This window comes from Micropterus salmoides, unplaced genomic scaffold (genome assembly GCF_014851395.1).
Source record: "Micropterus salmoides isolate LMB-PRFRI ecotype aquatic unplaced genomic scaffold, ASM1485139v1 Ms_hic_scaffold_1, whole genome shotgun sequence".
Classification (NCBI taxonomy): Eukaryota; Metazoa; Chordata; class Actinopteri; order Centrarchiformes; family Centrarchidae; genus Micropterus; species Micropterus salmoides.
In genome coordinates this window covers 1524865-1548001 of record NW_024040040.1, presented here as the reverse complement: position 1 = coordinate 1548001, position 23137 = coordinate 1524865, and the positions used below count along the sequence as shown (strand labels likewise).

Genomic DNA, 23137 nt, shown 5'->3' with positions numbered 1-23137 from the left:
GGCCTCTAATCAATAAAGAAAACACTCATCAAAATAAGACAATAACTTAACTACCTGGGAAGCTACAAGGAGCGGTAGAGGTGGAGTAAATCTGAGAAACAATAAGTTGTGTGGAGGATTAGGTGGATGAAACTGAACGTAGCTCCTTTACTCGTTAACAAAAACAGAGCAGTCAGCTGCTGACGTAATATTATTAGACTAACATCAACCAGAGCATTCAGCACTGACCTGCTGGCTTTTTACTGTTGTCATAGTAACAATAGGGCCCATTATTCAGTCTGCACATGTGATTCCAACAGTATTGTCCTGTGATGACAGGCATAGGCTCCATTTCAGATACATTCAGCCCATAGGTGTCAAAAGCTAACAGAACAAAACCTCATCTTTATGTGTGGCTTTCTGAATGAAGAAATCTGACCATATTTCAGCATCCTGCTAACATTTACCGTTTCCATTCAGTGATGCTTTAACCAAAAGATGGCTCTCTGTAACTGAAAGAAGTGTAAGCAGTGTGCCGCTTTAAAATGACCACAGAGAGCAGCAGCAGGAGCTCTGACTGGCCAGACTCTGCACACAAATACTACAAACACAGCTCCTGTGTCGGCCAATCAGAAGTCCTGCTGCTGCTCTGAAACATTTGTGTTACAGTTTTCCTTCAGTTCTAATATACTACCTGACTTTAGCAGGGAGCCACAATGACGAAAAAGGACCTTTTAAACACTCTGGAGGATTTAAGTGACGAGGAATTCACAAAGTTCAAATGGTATCTGAAGCAGCCTGACATCCAGGAAGGATGGAAGGGAACCATCAAAGTGTTTGAGCTGAAAAAGGCAGAAAGGCAGGACACTGTGGATCTGATGGTGAACGCCTATAATCTTCATGGAGCTCTAAAAGTGACCAAGAAGGTTTTGGAGGAGATACCCAGGAAAGACCTGGTGCAGAGTCTGCCAGAAACCAGCTCAGGACCAGAAGGTCAGTTTTATATTATATATGCTTGTAAAGGAACAGGGTCTCTCAGCACAGAAGCTCACTGCGTTCAACAAAGAATAAAGTTTAAGACCTGATCTCATTATTATGAGAAAAGGTTGAGTTTAACATTATTGCCATGTAATGGCTTTATCCATTTCATTTATCCCCTTTTTTATATGACACAATATGACCCATAATCTCAAAGTCTCAGTGGATGTTAGTAAAGTTGGAGAGACTTTAGAGAGCAGAAGACCATCCTCCTCTCAGTGTGAAGGTACAGCTGCTGTAATCTCTGGTATGTATGAAAGACAACATGTAGTTTTTAATTAGAAATAATGAACCATGTCCGGGAACCATCACCTTATTGTGGTGGAGAGGTTTGTGTGCCCCGGTGAAACTGGAGGCTGTGTTGTCTAGAGCCTGGTGCTCCTGGTAGGGTCTCCCAAGGCAAAGTGGTTCCAGGTGAGGGGCCAGACTGAGAATGGTTCTCAGACCCCTGATGTCAATATGAGGAAGAGGAGGAGAGACCCTGCCCAGAGGGAGGGCTCGTCGCCGAGTGCATGGTGGCCACAGAGCCCGGTCGGGCATAGCCCAAAGAAGCATTGTGGCACCCCCCTTTCCATCCTTTGGACCCACCATCCATCGGAAGATCTGCAGGGGTCGGGTGCGCTGCCACATGGGTGGCAGTGAAGGTCAGGGGCCCGCGATGGACTAGACCCAGGTGGCAGAGGCTGGCTCTGGGGACGTGGAACGTCACCTCTCTGTGGGTGTAGGAGCCGGAAATTGTGCGGGAGATGGAGCGCTACCAGTTACATCTGGTGGGGTTGACCTCCACGCACAGTCTCGGTGCTGGAACCATACTGCTTGATAGGGAATGGACATTATTCTTCACTGGAGTTGCTCAAGGTGTGAGGCGCCAGGCGGGTGTGGGGATACTCACAAGTCCCCGGCTGAGCGCCGCTATGTTGGAGTTTACTCCGGTGAACAAGAGGGTCGCCTCCCTACGCCTTCGGGTAGTAGGGGGGAAAACTCTTACTGTTGTTTGTGCATATGCACCAAACAGCAGTTTAGAGTACTCTGCCTTCTTGGAGACCCTAAATGGAGTTCTGTATGGGGCTCCAGTAGAGGACTCCATAGTTCTGCTTGCAGACTTCAACGCGCATGTGGGCAATAATGGAGATACCTGGAAAGGCGTGATTGGGAGGAACGGCCCCCCGATCTGAACCCGAGTGGGTGTTTGTTGTTAGACTTCTGTGCTAGTCATGGATTGTCTATAACGAGCACCATGGTTCAAGCATAAGGATGCTCATAAGTGTATATGGTACCAGAGCACCCTAGGCCGAAGATCGATGACCAATTTTGTAATCGTTTCATCTGATTTGAGGCTGCATGTTTCGGACACTTGGGTGAAGAGCGGGGCAGAGCTGTCAACTGATCACCATCTGGTTGTGAGTTGGGTCAGGGGGTGGGGGATGACTCTGGACAGACCCGGTTAGCCCAAACGGGTAGTGCGGGTGAACCGGGGCCCCTGTCCGAGAGATCTTCAACTCAAACCTCCGGCAAAGCTTTTCTGGCATCCCTGTGGAGGTTGGGGACATTGAACACGAGTGGGCAATGTTCAAAGCCTCTATTGCTGAAGCCAGAGTGGAAGGCTGTGGTCTCAAGGTCTTAGGTGCCTCAAGGGGCGGTAACCCTCGAACACCGTGGTGGACACTGGTGGTCAGGGAAGCCGTCCGACTGAAGAACGAGACCTTCTGGGATTTGTTGTCTCGGAGGACTCTGGAGGCGGTGGCAAGGTACCGACGGGCTCGAAGGGCTGCAGCCTCTGCTATGGCAGATGCAAAGCAGCGGGTGTGGGAGACGTTCGGAGAAGACATGGAGAAGGACTTTCGGTCGGCACCAAAGTGTTTCTGGAGAACTGTCCGCCATCTCAGGAGGGGGAAGCGGGGAACCGTCCAAGCTGTGTAAAGTAAGGATGGGACCCTGTTGACCTCAACTGGGGAGGTAATTGGGCGGTGGAAGGAACACTTTGAGGAACTCCTAAATCCGACTGACACGTCAATTTCCCTGAAAGAAGTCACTGAGGCAGTCAAACAACTCCACAGTGGCAAAGCCCCAGGGATTGATGAGATCCACCCAGAAATGCTAAAAGCTTTGGGTGTGGTGGGGCTGTCTTGGATGACACATCTCTTTAACATTGCGTGGAAGTCAGGTACAGTGCCCAAGGAGTGGCAGACTGGGGTGGTGGTTCCCCTGTTCAAAAAGGGGGACCGGAAAGTGTGTGCCAATTACAGGCGTATCACACTTCTCAGCCTCCCCGGTAAAGTCTACTCCAGGGTGCTGGAACGGAGGGTTTGGCTGATAGTCGAACCTCAGATCGAAGAGGAACAATGTGGTTTTTGTCCCTATCATGGAACAACTGACCAGCTCTTTACTCTCAGGATCCTTGAGTGGGCTTGGGAGTATGCCCATCCAGTCTACATGTGCCTTGTGGATCTGGGCAGCCCCCTAGAGACCCTGCACAGAAAAAAAAACAATGTCGAGAACGCCAAGTATCGCAGAGACCAAAATCGTTCATGTATTGTTTAAGGGTCTCTGTTGATTTCCAAATACGGTGACTGCCTGCCATACTGAGCCTGTCAACTGCTGAATTACATACAAGGTTGAAGTCCCCTCCTATTATAAGAGCTGTGTCTGTGTGAGCAGAGATTGAGGTGAAAAAAGAATGATAAAAGGAGGGGTTGTCAACATTCGGGCAATAGATGTTAGCGATGCATAAATGGGTATTTTGAATAGAAATGTTAACAATAATAAAATGATCCTCTGGATCTATAGTATAGGTATTATGATTGAAGTGTGTTTTTCTATTTATCATAATGGTGACACCTCTTTGTTTTGAGTTATAACAGGCTGAGTACGAGTGAGGAAACTGTGGTGAGGTTAGTTTATCTGCTGTCTTGGATAAATGACTCTCCTTTAGTAGGACAATGTCTGCTTGCAGATTATTTAGATGGTTAAAAAATTTTAATCTGTTTCCTGTTGCACTCTTAAAAACAGGACAAGCACCGTTGGGCAAGTAAGAGTTTGCAGCAGTGAGCTAATACTGTATTTTCTTTATCATATTTATCTTAAATTTATTTAATAATTTTTCTGCAGTTTTGCAGATTTCTGGGGGGATGGAGTTCTAGAGGGTGGGGGCTGCCATGCTGAAGGCTCTCTCACCAAGGTCTGCAGTCTGGTGTGGGTACGGAGAGCAAGGCTTTGTCCATGGACTACAGGTTCTGGGACTGAGGGTAAGGGTTGAGAAGGTCCAGGAGGTATTGAGGACAATGGCATGGAGGGATTTATAGGTGAGGAGGAGGATTTTGTAGGTAATGCAGAATTTGACCGGGAGCCAGTGAAGCTGAGTGAGGAAAGGGGTGATGTGCTGCCACGGCCTAGTGTGATTGAGAACACTAGCAGCCGAGTTCTGTACATATTGTAGCCTATCCAGGAACTTGCTTGCTACCCTGTACAGGACACCATTGCAGTTTTCCAAGCGGTAGGTAATGAAGGCATATATGACTCTGCCAAAGAGTCTGAGAGTGAAGGTTGAAGTCTAGAGATGTTCTTAAGGTGGTAGAATGCTGACTTAGTAAAGAGTTTGACATGTGACTGGAATGAGAGGGTGCAGTTCAAAATGACACCAATGTTGTTGACTTTTTGGGATAGGGAGATGGAACACCCATCCAGGAGGAGCTACTCCCATTATCTCTGCTTTGCTGCTGTTCGAGTAGGTTAGACTTTTTTTTTTTTAATTCAGGCAGTTAATAAGTGATAGAGATGTGCGAGGGTGTAGCTAGAGGGTTGGGGGCAGATGGCTGCAGTTGTTGGTGGAAGTCCAGGAATTTGGAGCAGAGGTTAGGGGCATCAAAGGGGCTGGGGAATCACGTGAACGGAGTAACCAGTTTATAGTGGAGATGAGCATTCTGGGTTGGTTTTGCTGCTTACCAATGAGGATGGAGTAATGTGTTTTGGCCAGAGTCCAGGCTGAGCGATAAACCTGTATTATATTTGTCGTCAAGACCATCCAACCTGAAATCCTGGGGATCTCGGGCCAGGTGGGTAGCTATGATGTTGGTCAGGGTTGATGCATTAACCGACTTGATGCTCCTGAATGTGATGGTACGTTTGAGCTGTTACCTGGGCAAAAAGACAGGAACATAGAAAAGGATGGCACTGTGGTTGCATACACCTAGGTTTATGCATTGCAGGTTGGAGGAAGTGGTACCAGTGGAACACACTAGATCCAGTGTCCAGAACCTTGGTGTGAGTCGACCATTTGACATTCTGAATGATGTTGAGGTAGTCCAATAGTGACAGGAATTCAGCAGCAAAGGGACAGCTGTTAGCGTCCACATGGACATTGAAGTCCCCAAGCAGGAGTGTAGATGGAGACATGGAGCAGGCGGAGATGAGTAACTCTGATAGCTTCAATATTAAGGTAGTGGGGGTTTTGGGGAAAGCATATAAATGTCTATAAATGAATGTACTTTACTAGTCATCCTTACTGTCCCTACTTTCATCATTCGCAGACCAGTATGACTGTGAAAGTTATTCAACTTCATTCTTTGTGGTAAAGGTCATTTTGTTTTTTGATGAATGCTGCAGAAACACTGAACATGTATAGAATCAGAAGCGGCCTCTTCTCTACTGACAGAAGTGGCTTCAGGCTGAAGTCGATACAAAGATGGGACTGGTTCATCATGACAGACTAAGATGATGATCTTTGTTGTGTGTTCGTTCAGGAAATCCTGTTGCAGTCTGTCAGCGTAAACTTAAATCCAACCTGAAGAAGAAGTTCCAGTGTGTGTTTGAGGGGATTGCTAAAGCAGGAAACCCAACCATTCTGAACCAGATCTACACAGAGCTCTACATCACAGAGGGAGGGACTGCAGAGGTCAATGATGAACATGAGGTCAGACAGATTGAAACAGCATCCAGGAAACCAGACAGACCAGAAACAACCATCAGACAAGAAGACATCTTTAAAGCCTCACCTGGAAGAGATGAACCAATCAGAACAGTGATGACAAAGGGAGTGGCTGGCATTGGGAAAACAGTCTTAACACAGAAGTTCACTCTGGACTGGGCTGAAGACAAAGCCAACCAGGACATACAGTTCACATTTCCATTCACTTTCAGAGAGCTGAATGTGCTGAAAGAGGAAAAGTACAGCTTGGTGGAACTTGTTCATCACTTCTTTCCTGAAACCAAAGAAGCAGGAATCTGCAGCTTTGAAGAGTTCCAGGTTGTGTTCATCTTTGACGGTCTGGATGAGTGTCGACTTCCTCTGGACTTCCATAACACTAAGATCCTGACTGATGTTACAAAGTCCACCTCAGTGGATGTGCTGCTGACAAACCTCATCAGGCGGAAACTGCTTCCCTCTGCTCGCCTCTGGATAACCACACGACCTGCAGCAGCCAATCAGATCCCTCCTGAGTGTGTTGACATGGTGACAGAAGTCAGAGGGTTCACTGACCCACAGAAGGAGGAGTACTTCAGGAAGAGATTTAGAGATAAGAAGCAGGCCAGCAGCATCATCTCCCACATCAAGACATCACGAAGCCTCCACATCATGTGCCACATCCCAGTCTTCTGCTGGATCACTGCTACAGTTCTGGATAAGGTGTTGAAGACCAGAGGGGGAGCAGAGCTGCCCAAAACCCTGACTGAGATGTACATCCACTTCCTGGTGGTTCAGTCCAAACTGAAGAACGTCAAGTATGATGGAGGAGCTGAGACAGATCAACACTGGAGTCCAGAGAGCAGGAAGATGATTGAGTCTCTGGGAAAACTGGCTTTTGAGCAGCTGCAGAAAGGCAACCTGATCTTCTATGAATCAGACCTGACAGAGTGTGGCATCGATATCAGAGCAGCCTCAGTGTACTCAGGAGTGTTCACACAGATCTTTAAAGAGGAGAGAGGGCTGTACCAGGACAAGGTGTTCTGCTTCGTCCATCTGAGTGTTCAGGAGTTTCTGGCAGCTCTTCATGTCCATTTGACCTTCATCAACTCTGGTGTCAATCTGCTGGCAGAACAACAAACAACATCCTGGTGGTACTACATGTTTGGAGGCAAATCGACACCTTTCTACCAAAGTGCTGTGGACAAGGCTTTACAGAGTCCAAATGGACACCTGGACTTGTTCCTCCGCTTCCTCCTGGGACTTTCACTGCAGACCAATCAGACTCTCCTAAAAGGACTGCTGACACAGACAGGAAGTGATCAGGTAACAGTCGAGTACATCAAGAAGAAGATCGAAGAGACTCCCTCTGCAGAGAAAAGCATCAATCTGTTCCACTGTCTGAATGAACTGAATGATCGTTCTCTAGTGGATCAGATCCAACAGTCCCTGAGTTCAGGAAGTCTCTCCACAGAGAAACTCTCTCCTGTTCAGTGTTCAGCACTGGTCTTCATCTTACTGTCATCAGAAAAAGACCTTGACGTTTTTGACCTGAAGAAATACTCTGCTTCAGAGGAGGCTCTTCTGAGGCTGCTGCCAGTGGTCAAAGCCTCCAAGAAAGCTCTGTAAGTGGGATTTATTCATCAACAAATACTCTATCTATCGAAATGTGTTATTACTTGTCTCCTTCCTGTACCCTCTCCAGATTGAGTGGCTGTAACCTCTCAGAGAGAAGCTGTGAAGCTCTGTCCTCAGTTATCAGCTCCCAGTCTAGTCTGAGAGAACTGGACCTGAGTAACAACAACCTGCAGGATTCAGGAGTGAGGCTGCTGTCTGCTGGACTGGAGAGTCCACACTGTACACTGGAAACCCTGAGGTCAGATCAAGTTACATTTTGTCTTAAATTGTTTATTTCTCAAAATTTTAAGCTGCATTTAATTTAAACAACCTCTCCCCTTTTACAGTATAGACTGTGTTTAAATGGATGTGATTGAATGCCTTAAAAAGACAGTACCTTTCATCACTGCTCTGCCGAGCTGCTGAGCAACATTAGCGTAGTGAGTGATACAGACTGAAACTGTAAGTTGTTAGTGACTGTTAGTCGCTACTTAAGCTACATTTACTTGAGTTAAAGGAAAGGGAATATTTTAGTTGGCTATTGGAAACCCTAGTCTTGGTAGTGTGAATGCCATTAATATTACCTATCTCTAGTAGCCAATTTCAAAAAAATATCAGTCCCCACAGAATGTTGTTGTGAGTAAAAACTTAATGTCATAATGTCCCTGTTAATGCTGGTGTATTGGTATATCATTAAATTAATTGGCCAGATGGATTTTAGTCTGTAGTCCAGAAGTCTCTAGTGGTATATAGGTCAGTAGTGGTCTAGTGGTTTATAGGTCTGAGGAAATGTAGGCTGTTTTGTTTCCTTCTAACAATTTTCGTTATAACATAATAACATTTGTTGGCAGGTCTAGGCAGCAAGGCAAACCCTAAACTACATTATTTCATGATATTTATTATATTTGCAAATTTTTGACCAATTTAACTTTCTCCATTTATTGCCTGTAATAAATTAGCAATTAAAAAAGTATGTAAAAGCAATCATACATACATGCATCCATTCATATGGTAATCATTACTTAAAATCTTTCCCATCAGGTTATTAAATTCAGACATTGGCCACTTTAAATATGATCCTTATCAACAGCTTACAAATGTGGGCTTGTATGTAAGCCATACTACAGAGCAAAATCACACTCTGATTGAACCAATTCACAGTGCAGTAAGAGTAATTAGTTTAATTCAATAGCATTCTTTGGACCTGCAACTTATTTAACAGAGAGAGGAATTAAACATGGGCTGTTCGAAACGGGCTAAACTGCTGTTTCAGAAGGTGTCTAACAGGACAGCGAGGCATCGAGTGCCATTCAAAACTGCTTGAACGATCTCTTTATTTCTCCTGAAATGCCTTCAAGCTGCCCCAGTAACAGCCAGTTTTGAAGGCAGCATCAATGATGACTTGATGCTGACTATTGCCCATGGAGCAGCAAATCTGCGGCCGCCGGAGTTTTTGAAAATTGATCAAGATGGCGGACAAACGAGCCAAATTTGTACACAAATATATAAGTTTTTAAAGGTTTTTAGTAGTTTTCTTGCTTCGATTTTTGAAAATCTAGCGAGAACTAAACACTGAAATATCATATTAGCCCGTGACTGTAACCAACCAAGTTTGTTCAGTATGATTACTGAGGCGTCTGTTAGCCGTTTGGCTTTTCAATAGCTAGTTAGCTTATGCTAAGGCTAGAGGCAAGACGGCGTGCTGCCGTCACACGTTGCCGTAAGTGCTGCCCTGGAAGACTGTTTGAAACTAATGTAAACAGGGCTGCCTTCACTTGAAAGTGATGCCTTCTGAGGCAGCTGTCTTTCAGGGTATCGAGGCAGCAAGGCAACTGCCTTCCGTTTCGAATACAGCCATGGTATTACTTTATCACACATTTACATGAACATTACATGGATAGCATTTAAGTCGCAGCCTAAAGAAGAACTCAATCTGGCCTAAGTAAACTCCCACCACGCAGCATTAATGTGTCTCAAAGCAACATTATAGTAACTTTAATTCAACAGAGGAAAAATGGAAGAAGAGAATATGTCTGTCACTTTTTACCTGTTAGCATCTTGGCTTCTTTACTGGTTGTTAATATAATAGGGTAGTTCTAGTACAGTAACAAAGATGTTAGTGCAAAAATTTTGCAAGTGCAAGTTACGCATACCCTGAGGGCTAAGCCCCCCTGTCTTTCAAACCTAGTGACGTCCCTGTCAGTACTATTTGTGTATCTTTCACCGCAGTAAGTAACTTTACTGTAGTGTAGGTGAATGGCTCTTCCTCTGTGTTGATGTCGTCGTTTTGTTACAGTATTGTATATTATGTGGGTCACATTAGTTACAGCGGCTGAGACGGCGGACAAGCTGTGTACCTGAGTATCTGTGAAAAGACAATCTAAATTGAATGTTACGAATTAAACAGCTGCAGGTCCGAGCTAATGTAGCGTTAACTTGCTGCAATGCCTGCATCACTATAGGCTAGTAAAAAAATTGCTCCACATTTGCTGACTCTCTCCGCAAAACAGCCTTTCTGATGACCTTTCTGACCTTTATTGTTGTTTTTTATCCTTACGGGGTGTTTGTGTTGGAGTCTGTGTTGTGTTGGGATGCACAAGGTTGTTTGTGGTGTTAGTGGACTGCATTTTTTTAGCTGCGGTGTTGTTGCTGTAGTGGGAGAGAGACTCAGGGCTACATCCCTACCCGGTGTCCTCACATAAACAGGTGTGTTCTTCATTTCTAAGTGAGGATAGAGCCCATTGACTAAAAGAAAGTAAAAATTTGATTTATTAATAAGTAATTTCATTGAAAACCTACATATAGCCCTGCTGCTTCACAACATCATTGGTCCCTATGTTCAGTATGATGTTTATTGTTGGATGTGCAGCCACGATATGCAAGAGACCATATTCTTGGGGATTTTGGTATTCTTACTGTACATGCTTCTGACATCTTTTACAATCAGAGTTAGAGGCCCAGTTGTTAGGTTTCCCTATAGCCTTTTACTTTGTGATTTACTCTAAACTCTTACCCAGTAGTGTGAGGATGGGATGTTTTCCAGGTCATCAGATGGAAATGGAAATGCTCCGTATTTGTATAGTGCCTAAGTGCTCAAACAGAAATTTACATTCACACACTGGCGGAAAAACCACCCGGGGCAATTTGGGGTTCAGTAACAGGCTTGTCGAAGTGTCCTTTGACAAGCCTGATACTGGACCCCAAATTGCCCCTGGAGGAGCCGGGGATGAACCGCTGACATACCGATCAATAGGCAACCCGCTCTAACTCCTGAGCCACAGTCAATCCAGTAGTACAGCTCTGGTCTCCTGTTGCACACTTGATTGTTGGGAAGGTTTGTTGCTAACCTCCCCTTTCACATGACATCAAACATGAGACACCAGGGGCTTAACACACTGACTTAGTAGCAAAAACAGTGCGTTCACAGGGTGAAAAGAGGTGCTGCAGCAATTTGCAGTATGACAAAAATATGGCGTTTTTTTATAATTAAACCATGTAAACCCATTATGTTACAACCACTGCATACAATTATGAACCAAAAATGAGCATAATATGACCTATTTAATATCTACGTTGGTGGATATAAAGCTAAGCTGTGTAGGATTGTGTTTGCTGAATATGATTTGTCAAGGACCTTTCCATGAAGATGTATCGTGATTTTCTGTTGTTCAGTCTTTTGTTGTTCAATCAATAAACATCACCAATGATTCTAAAGTTGCTTTCTGAGTTAGTTTCTGAACCTAAATGTACCTGAAGAAACAAACAAAAAGCATACCGTCTCTTGTTCTCAGAGGGTTCCTGTTTGTGTTGGTTTATGTGTTCGCAGGCTGTCAGGCTGTCAGATCACAGAGGAAGTCTGTGTTTCTCTGGCCTCAGCTCTGAGCTCCAACCCCTCCCATCTGAGAGAGCTGGACCTAAGCTATAATCATCCGGGAGACTCAGGAGTGAAGCTGCTGTCTGCTGAACTGGAGGATCCACGCTGGAGACTTGACACACTCAGGTATGAAGAGGCTTGCGTCAACCACTGACAGTCAATTTGATAGAGGTGGTCTTTTTGTTTATGAGTGTAATATGAACTGTCACACATGTAGGAAGCCTTTTTTCAATTCAATTTTATTTCTATAGCGCCAATTCACATTAACAGTGATCCAATAGCTCTTTTTATATAAAGCAGCTCTTTGTGCTATTAATTACAGAGACCCAACTACTCCCACCATGAGCAAGCACTTGGCAACAGAGGCAAGGAAAAACTCTTTTAAGAGACATAAACCAAAAGAGAGAGAGAGCGAGGGAGAGAGAGAAAAAGTGTTACAGACATTAAAATGACTAATGGTACAGACATTTATAGTAATGTTAATGATGATAATAACGATAATAATAACAATAAGACTGGTAATAACAATTCTAGCAGTGGGTGTCGAGCAGGAACACGGGGGCAGCAGGTGACCCGCAACCACAGATCCAGACTCCACAGCTCCAGAGCCAGAAAACCTGCAGGAAGTGATAGGAGGAGAGAGGAGAGGGACGAGAAAGCACAAGACTACCAGAAAGGGGAGAAGTTGTGTTAGTAACATGCAATAATGGATAAGATTGCATACAGAGGGAGAGAAAGTAGAGGAGAGAGGAGCTCAGTGCATAATAGGAAATCCCCTGGCAGTCTAGGCCTATAGCAGCATAACTAAGGGATGGTTCAGGACTCACCTGAGCCAGCCCTAACTATAAGCTTTATCAAAGAGGAAAGTCTTAAGCCTACTCTTAAATGTGGAGATGGTGTCTGCCTCTTGAACCCAAACTGGAACCTGATTCCACAGGAGAGGAGCTTGATAGCTGAACGCTCTGGCTCCTAGTCTACTTTTGGAGACTCTAGGAACCACAAGTAACCCTGCATTCTGGGAGCGCAGTGCTCTGGTGGGGTAGTAAGGTACTATGAGCTCTTTAAGATAAGATGGTGCCTGACCATTAAGAGCTTTGTAGGTAAGAAGAATCATTTTAAATTCTATTCTGGATTTTACTGGAAACCAATGCAGAGAAACTAAGACAGGAGAAATGTGATCTCTTTTCCTGGTTCCTGTCAGAACACGTGCAGCAGCATTCTGAATCAGCTGAAGAGTCTTAATGGACTTTTTCGAGCAGCCTGATAATAAGGAATTGCAGTAATCTAGCCTAGAAGTAACAAATGCATGGACTAGTTTTTCTGCATCATTTTTAGACAGGATGTTCCTGATTTTCGCAATATGACGTAGGTGAAAAAAGGCGGCCCTTGAAATTTGCTTAATGTGAGACTTAAACGACATGTCCTGATCAAAGATAACTCCAAGATTCACACAGTGGTGCTGGAGGTCAGGGCGATGCCATCAAGGTAAACTATATCTTTAGATAATGCGTCATGAAGCTTAGGCCCCAGAACAATAACTTCAGTTTTATCTGAGTTTAACATTAGATAATTACAGGTCATCCAGGTTTTAACATCCTGAAGGCACATTTGAAGTTTAGCTAACTGATGAGTTTCATCTGGCTTGATTGATAGATATAATTAAGTATCATCTGCATAGCAATGAAAGTTTATGGAATATGTCCTAATAATATTGCCTAGAGGAAGCATATATAAAGTGAAGAGGATTGGTCGGAGGACAGGTCCTTGAGGAACTCCATGACTAAATTTGGCGTGCATGGAGGACTCATCGTTAACAAGGTCTACCCCGTTAAACTTTGCAGTTTTCTTAAATTGGATACTTTAATTTCAATTTCATCTTTTAAAACTATTATATCATCTTTGTTCACGGCCACTTGCAGTTGCTTCTCTACGTAATAATTTTTGTGTTGTCTACTGTGTTGTTTCTAATTGTATTTTATGTATTTGCTAAAACTGTATGCATTTCTAATGTACTGTATTTATTTCAGCCCAATTTCCTTTGTGGTTACCCCACTTGTCAGGCCGCCATTGTAAATAAGAACTTGTTCTTAATGACTTGCCTGTAAAAATAAAGAATAAAAAATGAATAAAAGCAGGAAGGGGAGGGGCTGCAACACAAGTTACTCAGAAAATGGAATAAGTTACTAGGTACTCCTTGTACCTCCTGTTTTTCTGCACATGTAGCCTGTTTCTAAGAGCAGGATTCAGTGCTTTTACAACCCGACGAGTCCAACATCAGTGACAGTAGCTGCAGAGTTTCTTTCTATAAGTTTCACGTTGCTGCTGCAGCAGATGCTTCAATAAATCAGATGGAGAAATGTTGAGTTTACAATGGACGACATGTTCGTTGCATCTGTGACACAATAACAGCAATAATTACAGGTGTGGAAAGAACATCTCTCTTCCTCATTCTCACTTCTTCCTTTTACTTTACATTAGCTTCTTGGTTAACAGCTGACCGGTATCACTGACCTGCCCCCCAGTAGTGCATTCACGCCAAGCATGGTGCGTTCAGCAGTGCAGTAATGCAGTGTTACTTGGATTAGTAACTGTAGTAATGTTTTGGAAATAGTAATCCGTTACACTATTGTTATTGGGAAAATGCATAAATGTAAAATGAGAAAAGTAATATTAGTACAGTTCCTGCCCAACTCTGCTAACAGTAGCCTAGCTATGAAATGAGTTTGAACTTAATGTTAGAATATTATACTAATAGAAATAATTTATACTCCACAGATTCTGTGCAACCAAATAAAGATTTTTAATAACAATGAAATAATAGTGACAAACAAAAGTCAACCAGCAACAGAAACTAGTTCCTTTAAAAAGAGAAAGCAAGCAGGTAACAAGATTGAAGTGAAAGCAGAAGAGTGAAAGAGTTTGAAGCCCCTCCCTCCTTTGAGGGAGTAAACAGGAGCACACAGCTCCACACTGCTGTCTGACTGCTCCACTGACTCCTCTCTAGTAGGCCTACTTATTCTCTCGGGGGGATGAGAGGAATGTAATGTCCATGTTTGATGCTGCTCTGACCCCCCTCCTCCTTTCAGGGTGGAGCCTGCTGGAGTCCGATGGTTGAGACCAGGTCTGAGGAAGTGTAAGTGTGTTTTTCATTTGATTCATGAAAACATTCAACCATCTTCAGACTCATCACTCATTCAAAGTGCCAATCAATGAACAGATGATAGATCAATAACTGCAGCTGGATTGTGTCTCGTTCTCTCATCAGACTCCTGTGAACTCACAATCGACACAAACACAGTACACAGAAAGATCAAACTGTCTGACAACAACAGGAAGGCGACATGTGTGGAGGAGGTTCAGTCATATCCTGATCATCCAGACAGGTTTGACTGCTGGCTTCAGCTGCTGTGTAGAGATGGTCTGACTGGTCGCTGTTACTGGGAGGTCGAGTGGAGAGGAGCAGTTTATATATCAGTGAGTTACAGAGGAATCAGAAGGAAAGGAGGCAGTAAAGACTGTGTGTTTGGATGGAATGATCAGTCCTGGAGTCTGAGTTGCTCTGTTGGTGATTACTCTGTCTGGCACAATAAGAGCGAAACATCCATCTCCTCCTCCTCCTCCTCCTCCTCCTCCTCTAACAGAGTAGCAGTGTATGTGGACTGTCCTGCTGGCTCTCTATCCTTCTACAGAGTCTCCTCTGACACACTGATCCACCTCCACACCTTCAACACCACATTCACTGAACCTCTTTATCCTGGATTTGTGCTCTGGTGGCCTGGTTCCTCAGTGAGTCTGTGTTCTGTGTAGGAGGGAGAGTCTCCTCCTGGTAGAGAACAGATCAGTTGAGTCTGTTCAGGATCACAGAAATCTTTCAGCTTCTTGTAATAAATCCATCAATGAACTTTGTACAAAGTGATTCAAAGTGATTGAACAGATTCCTCATTTCCATTGTAAACTTCTCTGTTATATGTTTTTTCAAGGTGGTATGAGATTTTTGAAGGTGCTCCTGTCCTGTGACTTTTTAAGGTGCTTCAAAGTGTAAAAGTAGTTTTAATATTTGTTGCTGGTTAAGAGCTTTTAAGGTGGTATTTAAGTTTAACATGGTGTTAGTACTTTTCACATTTTAAGGTGGTATTAAGGTGGTATTATTATGTTTAAGAAAGTTATATCGTTTTTAAGGTGGTATTAGTATGTTTTAGAGAGTTATAGGTTTTTTAAAGGTGGTATTAAGTTTTTGAAGGTGGTCCTGTTGTGTGATTTTAAAGGTGGTATAAAGTTTAAAAGTGGTTTTAGTGTTTGTTACTGGTTAAGAGGTTTTAAGGTGGTATTTAAATGTAACATGGTATTACTACTTTTGACATGGTTTTAAGGTGGTATTAGTACAGTACATTTAAGAAAGTTATATGGTTTTTAAGGAGGTGTTAGGTTTTTGAACTTGGTCCTGTGGTCCTGTGAGTCTTAACATGGTATAAAGTTTAAAGGTGGTTTTAATGTTTATTGTGGGTTTAAAGGTTTTTTAGGTGGATGTGGTTTCTGTCTGGGTGTCCCAGCTGGATCCAGACCGTTTTGGCTCCTCCCCCTCCGGGTCCCAGCCTCCCTGGTTGCATACCCTGCCGGTCCGACTGTCTCGAGTGCAGCGAGTTCGCAGAAACAAAGAAAAATCAGCTAATAAAATCTCCACTAGAGTAGAAGGTAAACTCAGCGGAGGTTTCTGAAACAGAAGAAATCCTGAAGATGGGACGTCAGCGTCCTCAGTGGGAGCTACGCTCCTGTTTCCTTTGGATGTTTGAAGCTCAGAGATGTGAACATGAGGACTGACTGATGTGGACTCCTAGAGGAAGAAGCAGAGGGGTTACTGCCCTCGTCAATCTGAGTCACTACAACACTACGTTACACTGAGGTGTGGCCAACGTTCTCCAGAAGGGTCCGGCTGCGGACTGTAGCTCAGGGGGCGGGGCGAGAGCACGGGGTGTGGCGTGAGCGCGGGTAGGTCAAAGTTCATCAGACTAGAAGGCAATAACATAAAGTAATGGCGCAGAAGAAGCAGCAGGTAGGTAATCACGGCTCAGTGCAGCAAAAGATGAACTTATGATGTTGTTGGACAAATAAGTAAAATTATTTTTTAAATAAAAGTTATTCATTTCAGCTGTTTAACATTGTTAATATAAATAATCATATCATCTGTAAAAATAAGCATTTTATTAAAGCTTCAGTAGGTAACTTCAGTAAAAATGTATTTGTTACATATTTGTTAAAACTGTCACTATATCCTGACAGGAGAATATGAAACAAATAATAAATCTGTGAAAAAAAGAAATTTCATCACTACTTTGTTCTTCTATTTCAGTTTGAGCTGCTTCCACATCTGTTCTAGACAGAATTGCACCTAAATGAAAACATTACATGTTAAATCTCGTTCCACTTGTTCCACCTGGAATATTAGAACTGTGATTCCATAGAAATGAACTTTTTAAAGAGAATATCTGTTCAACTCTCCACATTTTCTGCCTGAGGATTTCCAACTCCCGACGGGTGAAGTATGAGGAAGGATTTTTTTAGCTGTTGCCATGGTGAACGGCAGTATCGTGGCTCCATTCATGCTGCCTGTTTAGAGTGGTGGTGCCCACGCTTAGTTGAGAGTGAACCTACTCTGAGCTGATTGAACAAACTCAGATCAGCTGTTCTGGAGCCGGAAACTCAACAGTTTCCCATCTCAGGGGAAATAAACTGATCAGAATTGATTCTTTATTAATATGGATTGTCTGTTATGGAGCATTAGGGAGTTCCAAAACTCACTTTCACTCTACGTGTTGGATTGTGACAATAAACCTGCCTACCTAACTTGGAGCTCACTGTTAGAGTTTTTTGAACCTGCTTTATGACTATAATGTTTTTTTGCAAAATGTTTATTGGATGTAAATGTAATATTGATTGTATTTGTTTAAAATGTCTTGGCCCTTATGGTGACAACATGAAAAACAAACTCATATTGCATAGTTTTTATATAGACTACATCATGAATGTTATCCTAATTACTAATATTACATATATTTTATTAAATAAACTTCATATGTTCAGCCATTTTGATTTCTGATTCTCTCTCTAAGACTCAATCATTTTCAGACTAAGACTTTGATCTACATAAATTTACAAGTAATGATGAAGGCACAGAGAATCCAAACAGCTGAATGCTCCTCATCAGGTTTCTGAGCTCCGTGTTTGAAATATTTCAGAGGACAGTAGCACATTTTTAGTGAGTCTCTGCTTCTGAACTTGCTTACAGATGTGCGCACGCTCGCTTTTAGAAGTCTGAATATTTTTTGTCTTTTTGGCGCACGGACACTTTCAGTGAGGATTCTACGCACAGTTTTCTAAACGAGGCCCCTGGAAAGCAGCATGTGCAGTCCCTTCAGTCAGGAGGCTCCTGTTCAGAACAACTTCATCAACAGCACTGACTAAAGAAGAAAACGCGGTGGGTTTTTGTTCCTAAACTCTCCAGCAGAGGTCAGTGTTGCTCCACTGATCTGCTGTGTTGTTAACTCATGAGTGTACAGCTGTGTGTTCTCTCCTCCTCGACACTCTGGAAACAGGAAGATTGAAAGAGCGTGCGATACATATTAACTCTGTGTGAACGACTCAGCTTACCCGTCCTCAGGTAAAGTCCAGGCTCTGGCAGACCACTCCAGGTCCCACAAGCCTCCCTGATGGAACTGTTCTCACTGAGTTTGACACCATCGAGGTCTTTGAATGTTTTCTTCTGTTCATATCTGGCTTTTAACATGTGATGTGGCCCCGAAAGGATGTTTTAATCCAGTCTGTGCTGTTTTTATGGATCATTTGCAGCTGGAAAATAGCAGCGGTGGACGAAGGATTCAGATCCTTTACAGTAAAAGTACAAATACCTCACTGTCAAAATACTCTGTTAGTCAATTGGATGATTGAAGTGTGAAGAAACAGACATATTTCTTCATTTAACACACAGAAGCGTCAGCAGCGTGTGAAGAAGCATCCACAGCCACAACAGCCTGGCAGCTCCTCATGCTGCTCAGCAGCCTGCTCACACACTGCTGTCAGATACTGTCAGATACTACAAGCAGAGGAAGAAGACGGCATTACTGGAAGAAGCATTTCTGATTTCAAATGCTGGCTGAAGAATGGGATGCCATCCCAAAGCAGTGTGTGCCAAGAAGCACTGTTACAACAAAGAAACACATTTCATCTGACACTAACTAGCTAGCGTGGTTAGCGCCGCGCACATGTTCAGATCCTAAAAACAGAAGGAGCGACGACACCATCTTCTCCCACACCTGGACTTGAACCTGAACCATCTGGACGGGAACCAGGAGTCCTGACCGCAGGACCATTTGGGCCAACAGTACAAAGAGTTCTTGTTTAATTGTAAATGATTAGACCAGCAGCTCGACAACCAAATGATTAGAAAGTCCATCATCCAGAGTTTCCTCTCCAGACTGATGGAGGTGGATCTTCTGCAGGTTCCTTCCTCAGTCTGATCTTCTTCCTCTCTCTGCTTGTTGGTCTCCATTGGTACTGAAGACGGTCCGGTGGTGAAGGACGCTGACCGGTGACCTGGAGACGTGGGTTCAAACCTCGGCTCGGACTCTCTGAGGTACGTGATGAAACTGTGTGATTGTGTGTGTCTGTGTTCATTCACATTCAAACCCACCGAAATCGCTTGCGTACATTTCCCGTTGCGAATTTCTGCCGTTGTCTGACTGCAACACAGCCGACCTTCAAGGAACCGAGGAACAGGTAAGTAAGTAAGGTGAGTCCAGCTAGCTGGCTTGATGAAAGCCGGCTAGCTTACTTCTTCATTATTTTTTATTTTACCAAAGAAAGAACGTAAGAAAGAAGGTCCAAGAGATTTCAAAATAAAACCACTCTAAAAGGTGTGATGTCCCCCTGTGAGACAAAGGTGTGTCTGTGAAGTCAAGTCTGGGTTAATTAAGGAGAAACCAGCTCCCAGCAGTGGTGAGGAGCATGCTGGTCTCTGTGAATCTATTTACCAGGGAGCTCTGTCTACATGTGGAGGTGTGGTGGTTTAGTGGGTTAAAACTTATAAACAGGAGATCATGGGTTCAACTCCCAGCAGTCCCTGATTGTTACCATCACTGTATCATTGGTCATCAGTTTCTACTTTCTGCCTACCAAAGCTTCCCATCTGGCCTGCGTTTCCTTGGTGAGAGTTCCTCTCTTTAAACACACTTCCTCAAACTGTTGAATGCAAAGACTTCTCTTCCACACTGCAAGGGTTTAAGGTCAATGACAGTTTCAGGATGGATCTTTGACAGCTTCATATTTCCATTTAAATCCCAGCATGGAGGTAATTTTTTCTTCAACTATTCTTTAAACATGAACAACATGCTGCTCAGCTCCATCCATTTAAGTCAAACTGATGCTCTCTGACAACGTGTGGGAGAGAAAAGAGACTAAAAAGCTGGAAACTATCTGAGCCTCCTGACCAGATGTAATGCCAGATTCTCCTCACAGTGCTCAGTAACATGCTGATCTTGGTGAATGGCTGGCTCAACCATCTCTGGACACTTGTTGGAACTTTAGTTTTGGATTCTGTTTTTATGTGAGTTGTATTTTTCCCTGTGTGTTTCCTGTTTCTGCCTTTGTCCCATGTGTCACTCTTTGCGTCTCGTTCTCTCCGTCCTTGTCCTTAGTTATTTTTGTCCGTCCCTGAGCAAGACACTTAACCCCCATTTGCTCCAGAGGCATGTATAGCAATTGTAAGTCGCTTTGGATAAAAGCGTCAGCTAAATGTATAAATGTAAATGTAAGTAGTTCCTCATGTGGTTCACCTGTGCGCCCCCTCCCTGCTCGTTTGCCTGTGCATTTAAGCGCTCAGTTCTGTTCTGTCTTTGTTGCGTCCTCATCGTTTGTTGAGTGTTCTGCCTGAGCTCTTTCCCCTGCTTTCCCTTTGATTCCCTGTTTCCCCCTTTGGATTATGTTTGGTTTGGATTTTCCTGTGTTTGGACGTGAGCCTGTTTTGTTTGTTTAATAAATTTATTTTTGAACTGCATCCTCCTCTCAAGGTCTGCATTTTGGGCCCCCACCTCAGTTTTCCTGCCGCTGCACTCGGCCTTAAACATGACAACAGCAGATACTGAGCTGCGTCTCAGTTAAGATGCTTCTGTTACCACGCTGACTATTAAGGTGGTTTAAGGGCTTTAACTGGTTTTAAGGTGGTGTCAGGATTTTTAAGGTGGTATTAGTATTTTAAAGATTATTTTAATGTTTTTAAGGTGGTATTAGTATTTTAAAGATTGTTTTAAGGTTTTAAGTCGAGCTCAGCTCACTATCCCATCAGCTCATTCCTCTTAGCATTCATTGGCAAATTCCAGGTCAACATAAGACAGAGGATGAGAGACGTGGACAGGGCAGATCAAATAACACCTTCTACACGTTTTGCTTGTTAAACAGATATATCGATGAGTATTGTCTTTTACTCTTGAGGTTTTATAGCCCACACTACAGTAACGAGGGCTGCTGTTGCCAACTCCAGTAGTTTACCTTAACTTCACCGTCTCCACGGCCTATCTCTGTGCTGGCTGCTGTGTGTGCAGTGTAGAACAGCAGAGGCTGCAGCCTGATAATAAACACCATGGTCTTGAGCACTGGGCCCGTCTGACACCGCGTTTCAGAGCCCATCTAGTATCTAATTAATCATGTAACTCAGCGTGCCTGCTCTGCTCTGTACAGGGGTTCTTTACTGCTGCTCTCTGCCTCGGGCTTTCCACGTATGCACATGGATGGGCAGGGAGATCCCAGAACAGAGCAATACCTCTAAACATAACTACAATGCTGCAAGTATCAGTTCTTTGATGAAAGTTGTCCTGACTGAACCGTTTTTATTTTCAGACGTTAGAATAAAGGTTGATTTGTGAAAAACAGCTGCTGAATTTGATCACATGTGGCTCACTGTCCTGGATCATGTAGACAAGCTCATACTTTAAGTCCACATGAAGACTAAAACATGCTGAGAATACAAAACCATAATGACCTCAAAGTCCAGTTCTCAGAAAGTAATGGCTGGTTTTTATTGGACAGTTTATCAGCTGCTGCCTCTGTGGACTTTGGGCTCCTCATCAAGGTTCAGCTTTATTGTCTTTATAAAACAGTAAAACAAACAGACTTTTACCGGAAGGGGGGGGGCAGAGGTTCCAGCTGCCCCGGGCCCATGTCTGCCTAACTGAACATGCATTTTTGTTGTTTAGTTGAATGTTTTGAATAAAGTTTGTTATGTAGTACTAGAAACTGGACCCAGAAGCACGGTACAGTTCAGAATGAAGATCCAGAGAGAGCAAATGTGAGAATGGGAAGGGTATCCGGTCCAGGCAGGGGAGACTGAGCTGGCAGAGGCAGTTGGAAACTACAGGAACCAGTGAATCTGAGCAATAATAATAATGATACATAGTGCTACAGGTAAGGTAATAAAAGCAGGTTAAAAACATAAAATACAGAAAAACAGTGCAACGACTTGCAAACTTAATTAAAACTCCTACATTCTGCTAATAAGAAATGTTTTAAGCCCTTCTTTCAAAGTCTCAGTAACAGAAAAAGCACGGTGAATGTGTTAAGAAACAGGAAGCACTCAACATATCCTGCAAATTTAGCATTAATTCCTCGTCAGCCGCAGCCTGTCGAAAAAAGTGGGCCAGATAATGTTTTTAACAGACTAAAATTAGCTTTGTTAAACGTTAGGTCTTTGGCAGGAAAAACATTTTTAATCAATGATTTTACAATCACTCACAATCTTAATTTGAAAACTTGGTTTGACCAAGATAACAGTGCAGCTGTCCTTATCGAGTCTACCCCTCCCAGCTTCAGTTTTATGAGTGAAGCTAGAGTGCATAAGAGAGGAGGTGGAGCTGCCATTTTGTTTAATGACTCCCTCCAATGCAAAAAGATGTCTTATGGGAATTTTGCTTCTTTTGAATAAGTGGCTCTTCAGCTGAATTCCTATTCTCGAGCTATTTTTCAAAATATCTACAGGCCCACTAAATACTGTGCAAACTTTTTTGATGACTTTGGTTAACTGCTGTCTATAATCTGTATTGACTTTGACTGTGTGGTTATTGTTTGTGATTTTAACATCCATGTTGACAACCCCCAGGACAGAGGGACTAAAGAACTGTTTTGTGTTCTTGATAATTATGGACTGACTCAACATGTGACGGAGCCCACGCACAATAAGGGGCACACTTTGGACTTGGTCATCTCCAAGGGTCTGGACATTTCCAAGGTTGTGGTGACTGATGTTGCTCTCTCTGATCATTCCTGTGTTTTCTTTGAGAGTGCTATCTGCGTGCACACTAATGTACAAACAGAGGTAATTACAAAACGGCATATGACTGAAAACACTAGTGAAAAATTTATTGAGGCTTTGTCCTCGACACCCGCCCTCTCACGGGTCTCAGTCAATGAGCTTGTAGATCATTTCAGTTCTAAAATTACAAATGTTATTGATGCCGTTGCACCAGCCAAGGTGAAGATGGTCTCTGGTAAGAGACGATCTCCATGGAGAAATGCTACGCTGGTTAGAACTCAAAAAAGAGAGTGTCGAAAAGCTGAACGCAGGTGGCGACAAACAAATCTCCAGGTTCATTATGACATCTATAAAGAGAGACTTCGCATTTATAATTTAGAACTGAGAAATGCAAGGCGGTCCTTCTTCTCTGACGTCATCACCAAAAACACTAATA

The 23137-nt window shown here is 43.3% G+C and overlaps 1 protein-coding gene across 2 annotated transcripts in view; it reads left to right on the top strand.

Moving 5' to 3' along the window:
* Positions 1–15342, top strand: part of LOC119896490 (NACHT, LRR and PYD domains-containing protein 12-like) — a 67665-nt gene extending 52323 nt beyond the window's left edge. The window contains exons 3-8 of one of the 2 annotated variants that reach the window (XM_038710048.1): positions 687–972; positions 5757–7542; positions 7623–7793; positions 11361–11534; positions 14495–14541; positions 14674–15342. In XM_038710048.1, coding sequence (XP_038565976.1) covers positions 696–972; positions 5757–7542; positions 7623–7793; positions 11361–11534; positions 14495–14541; positions 14674–15215 — 2997 coding nt within the window. In that variant the 5' untranslated portion in view covers positions 687–695 and the 3' untranslated portion in view covers positions 15216–15342. The remainder of the gene's footprint in view (positions 1–686; positions 973–5756; positions 7543–7622; positions 7794–11360; positions 11535–14494; positions 14542–14673) is intronic. The other variant, XM_038709974.1, reaches the window with a different exon arrangement.
* Positions 15343–23137: the final 7795 nt, after the last annotated feature.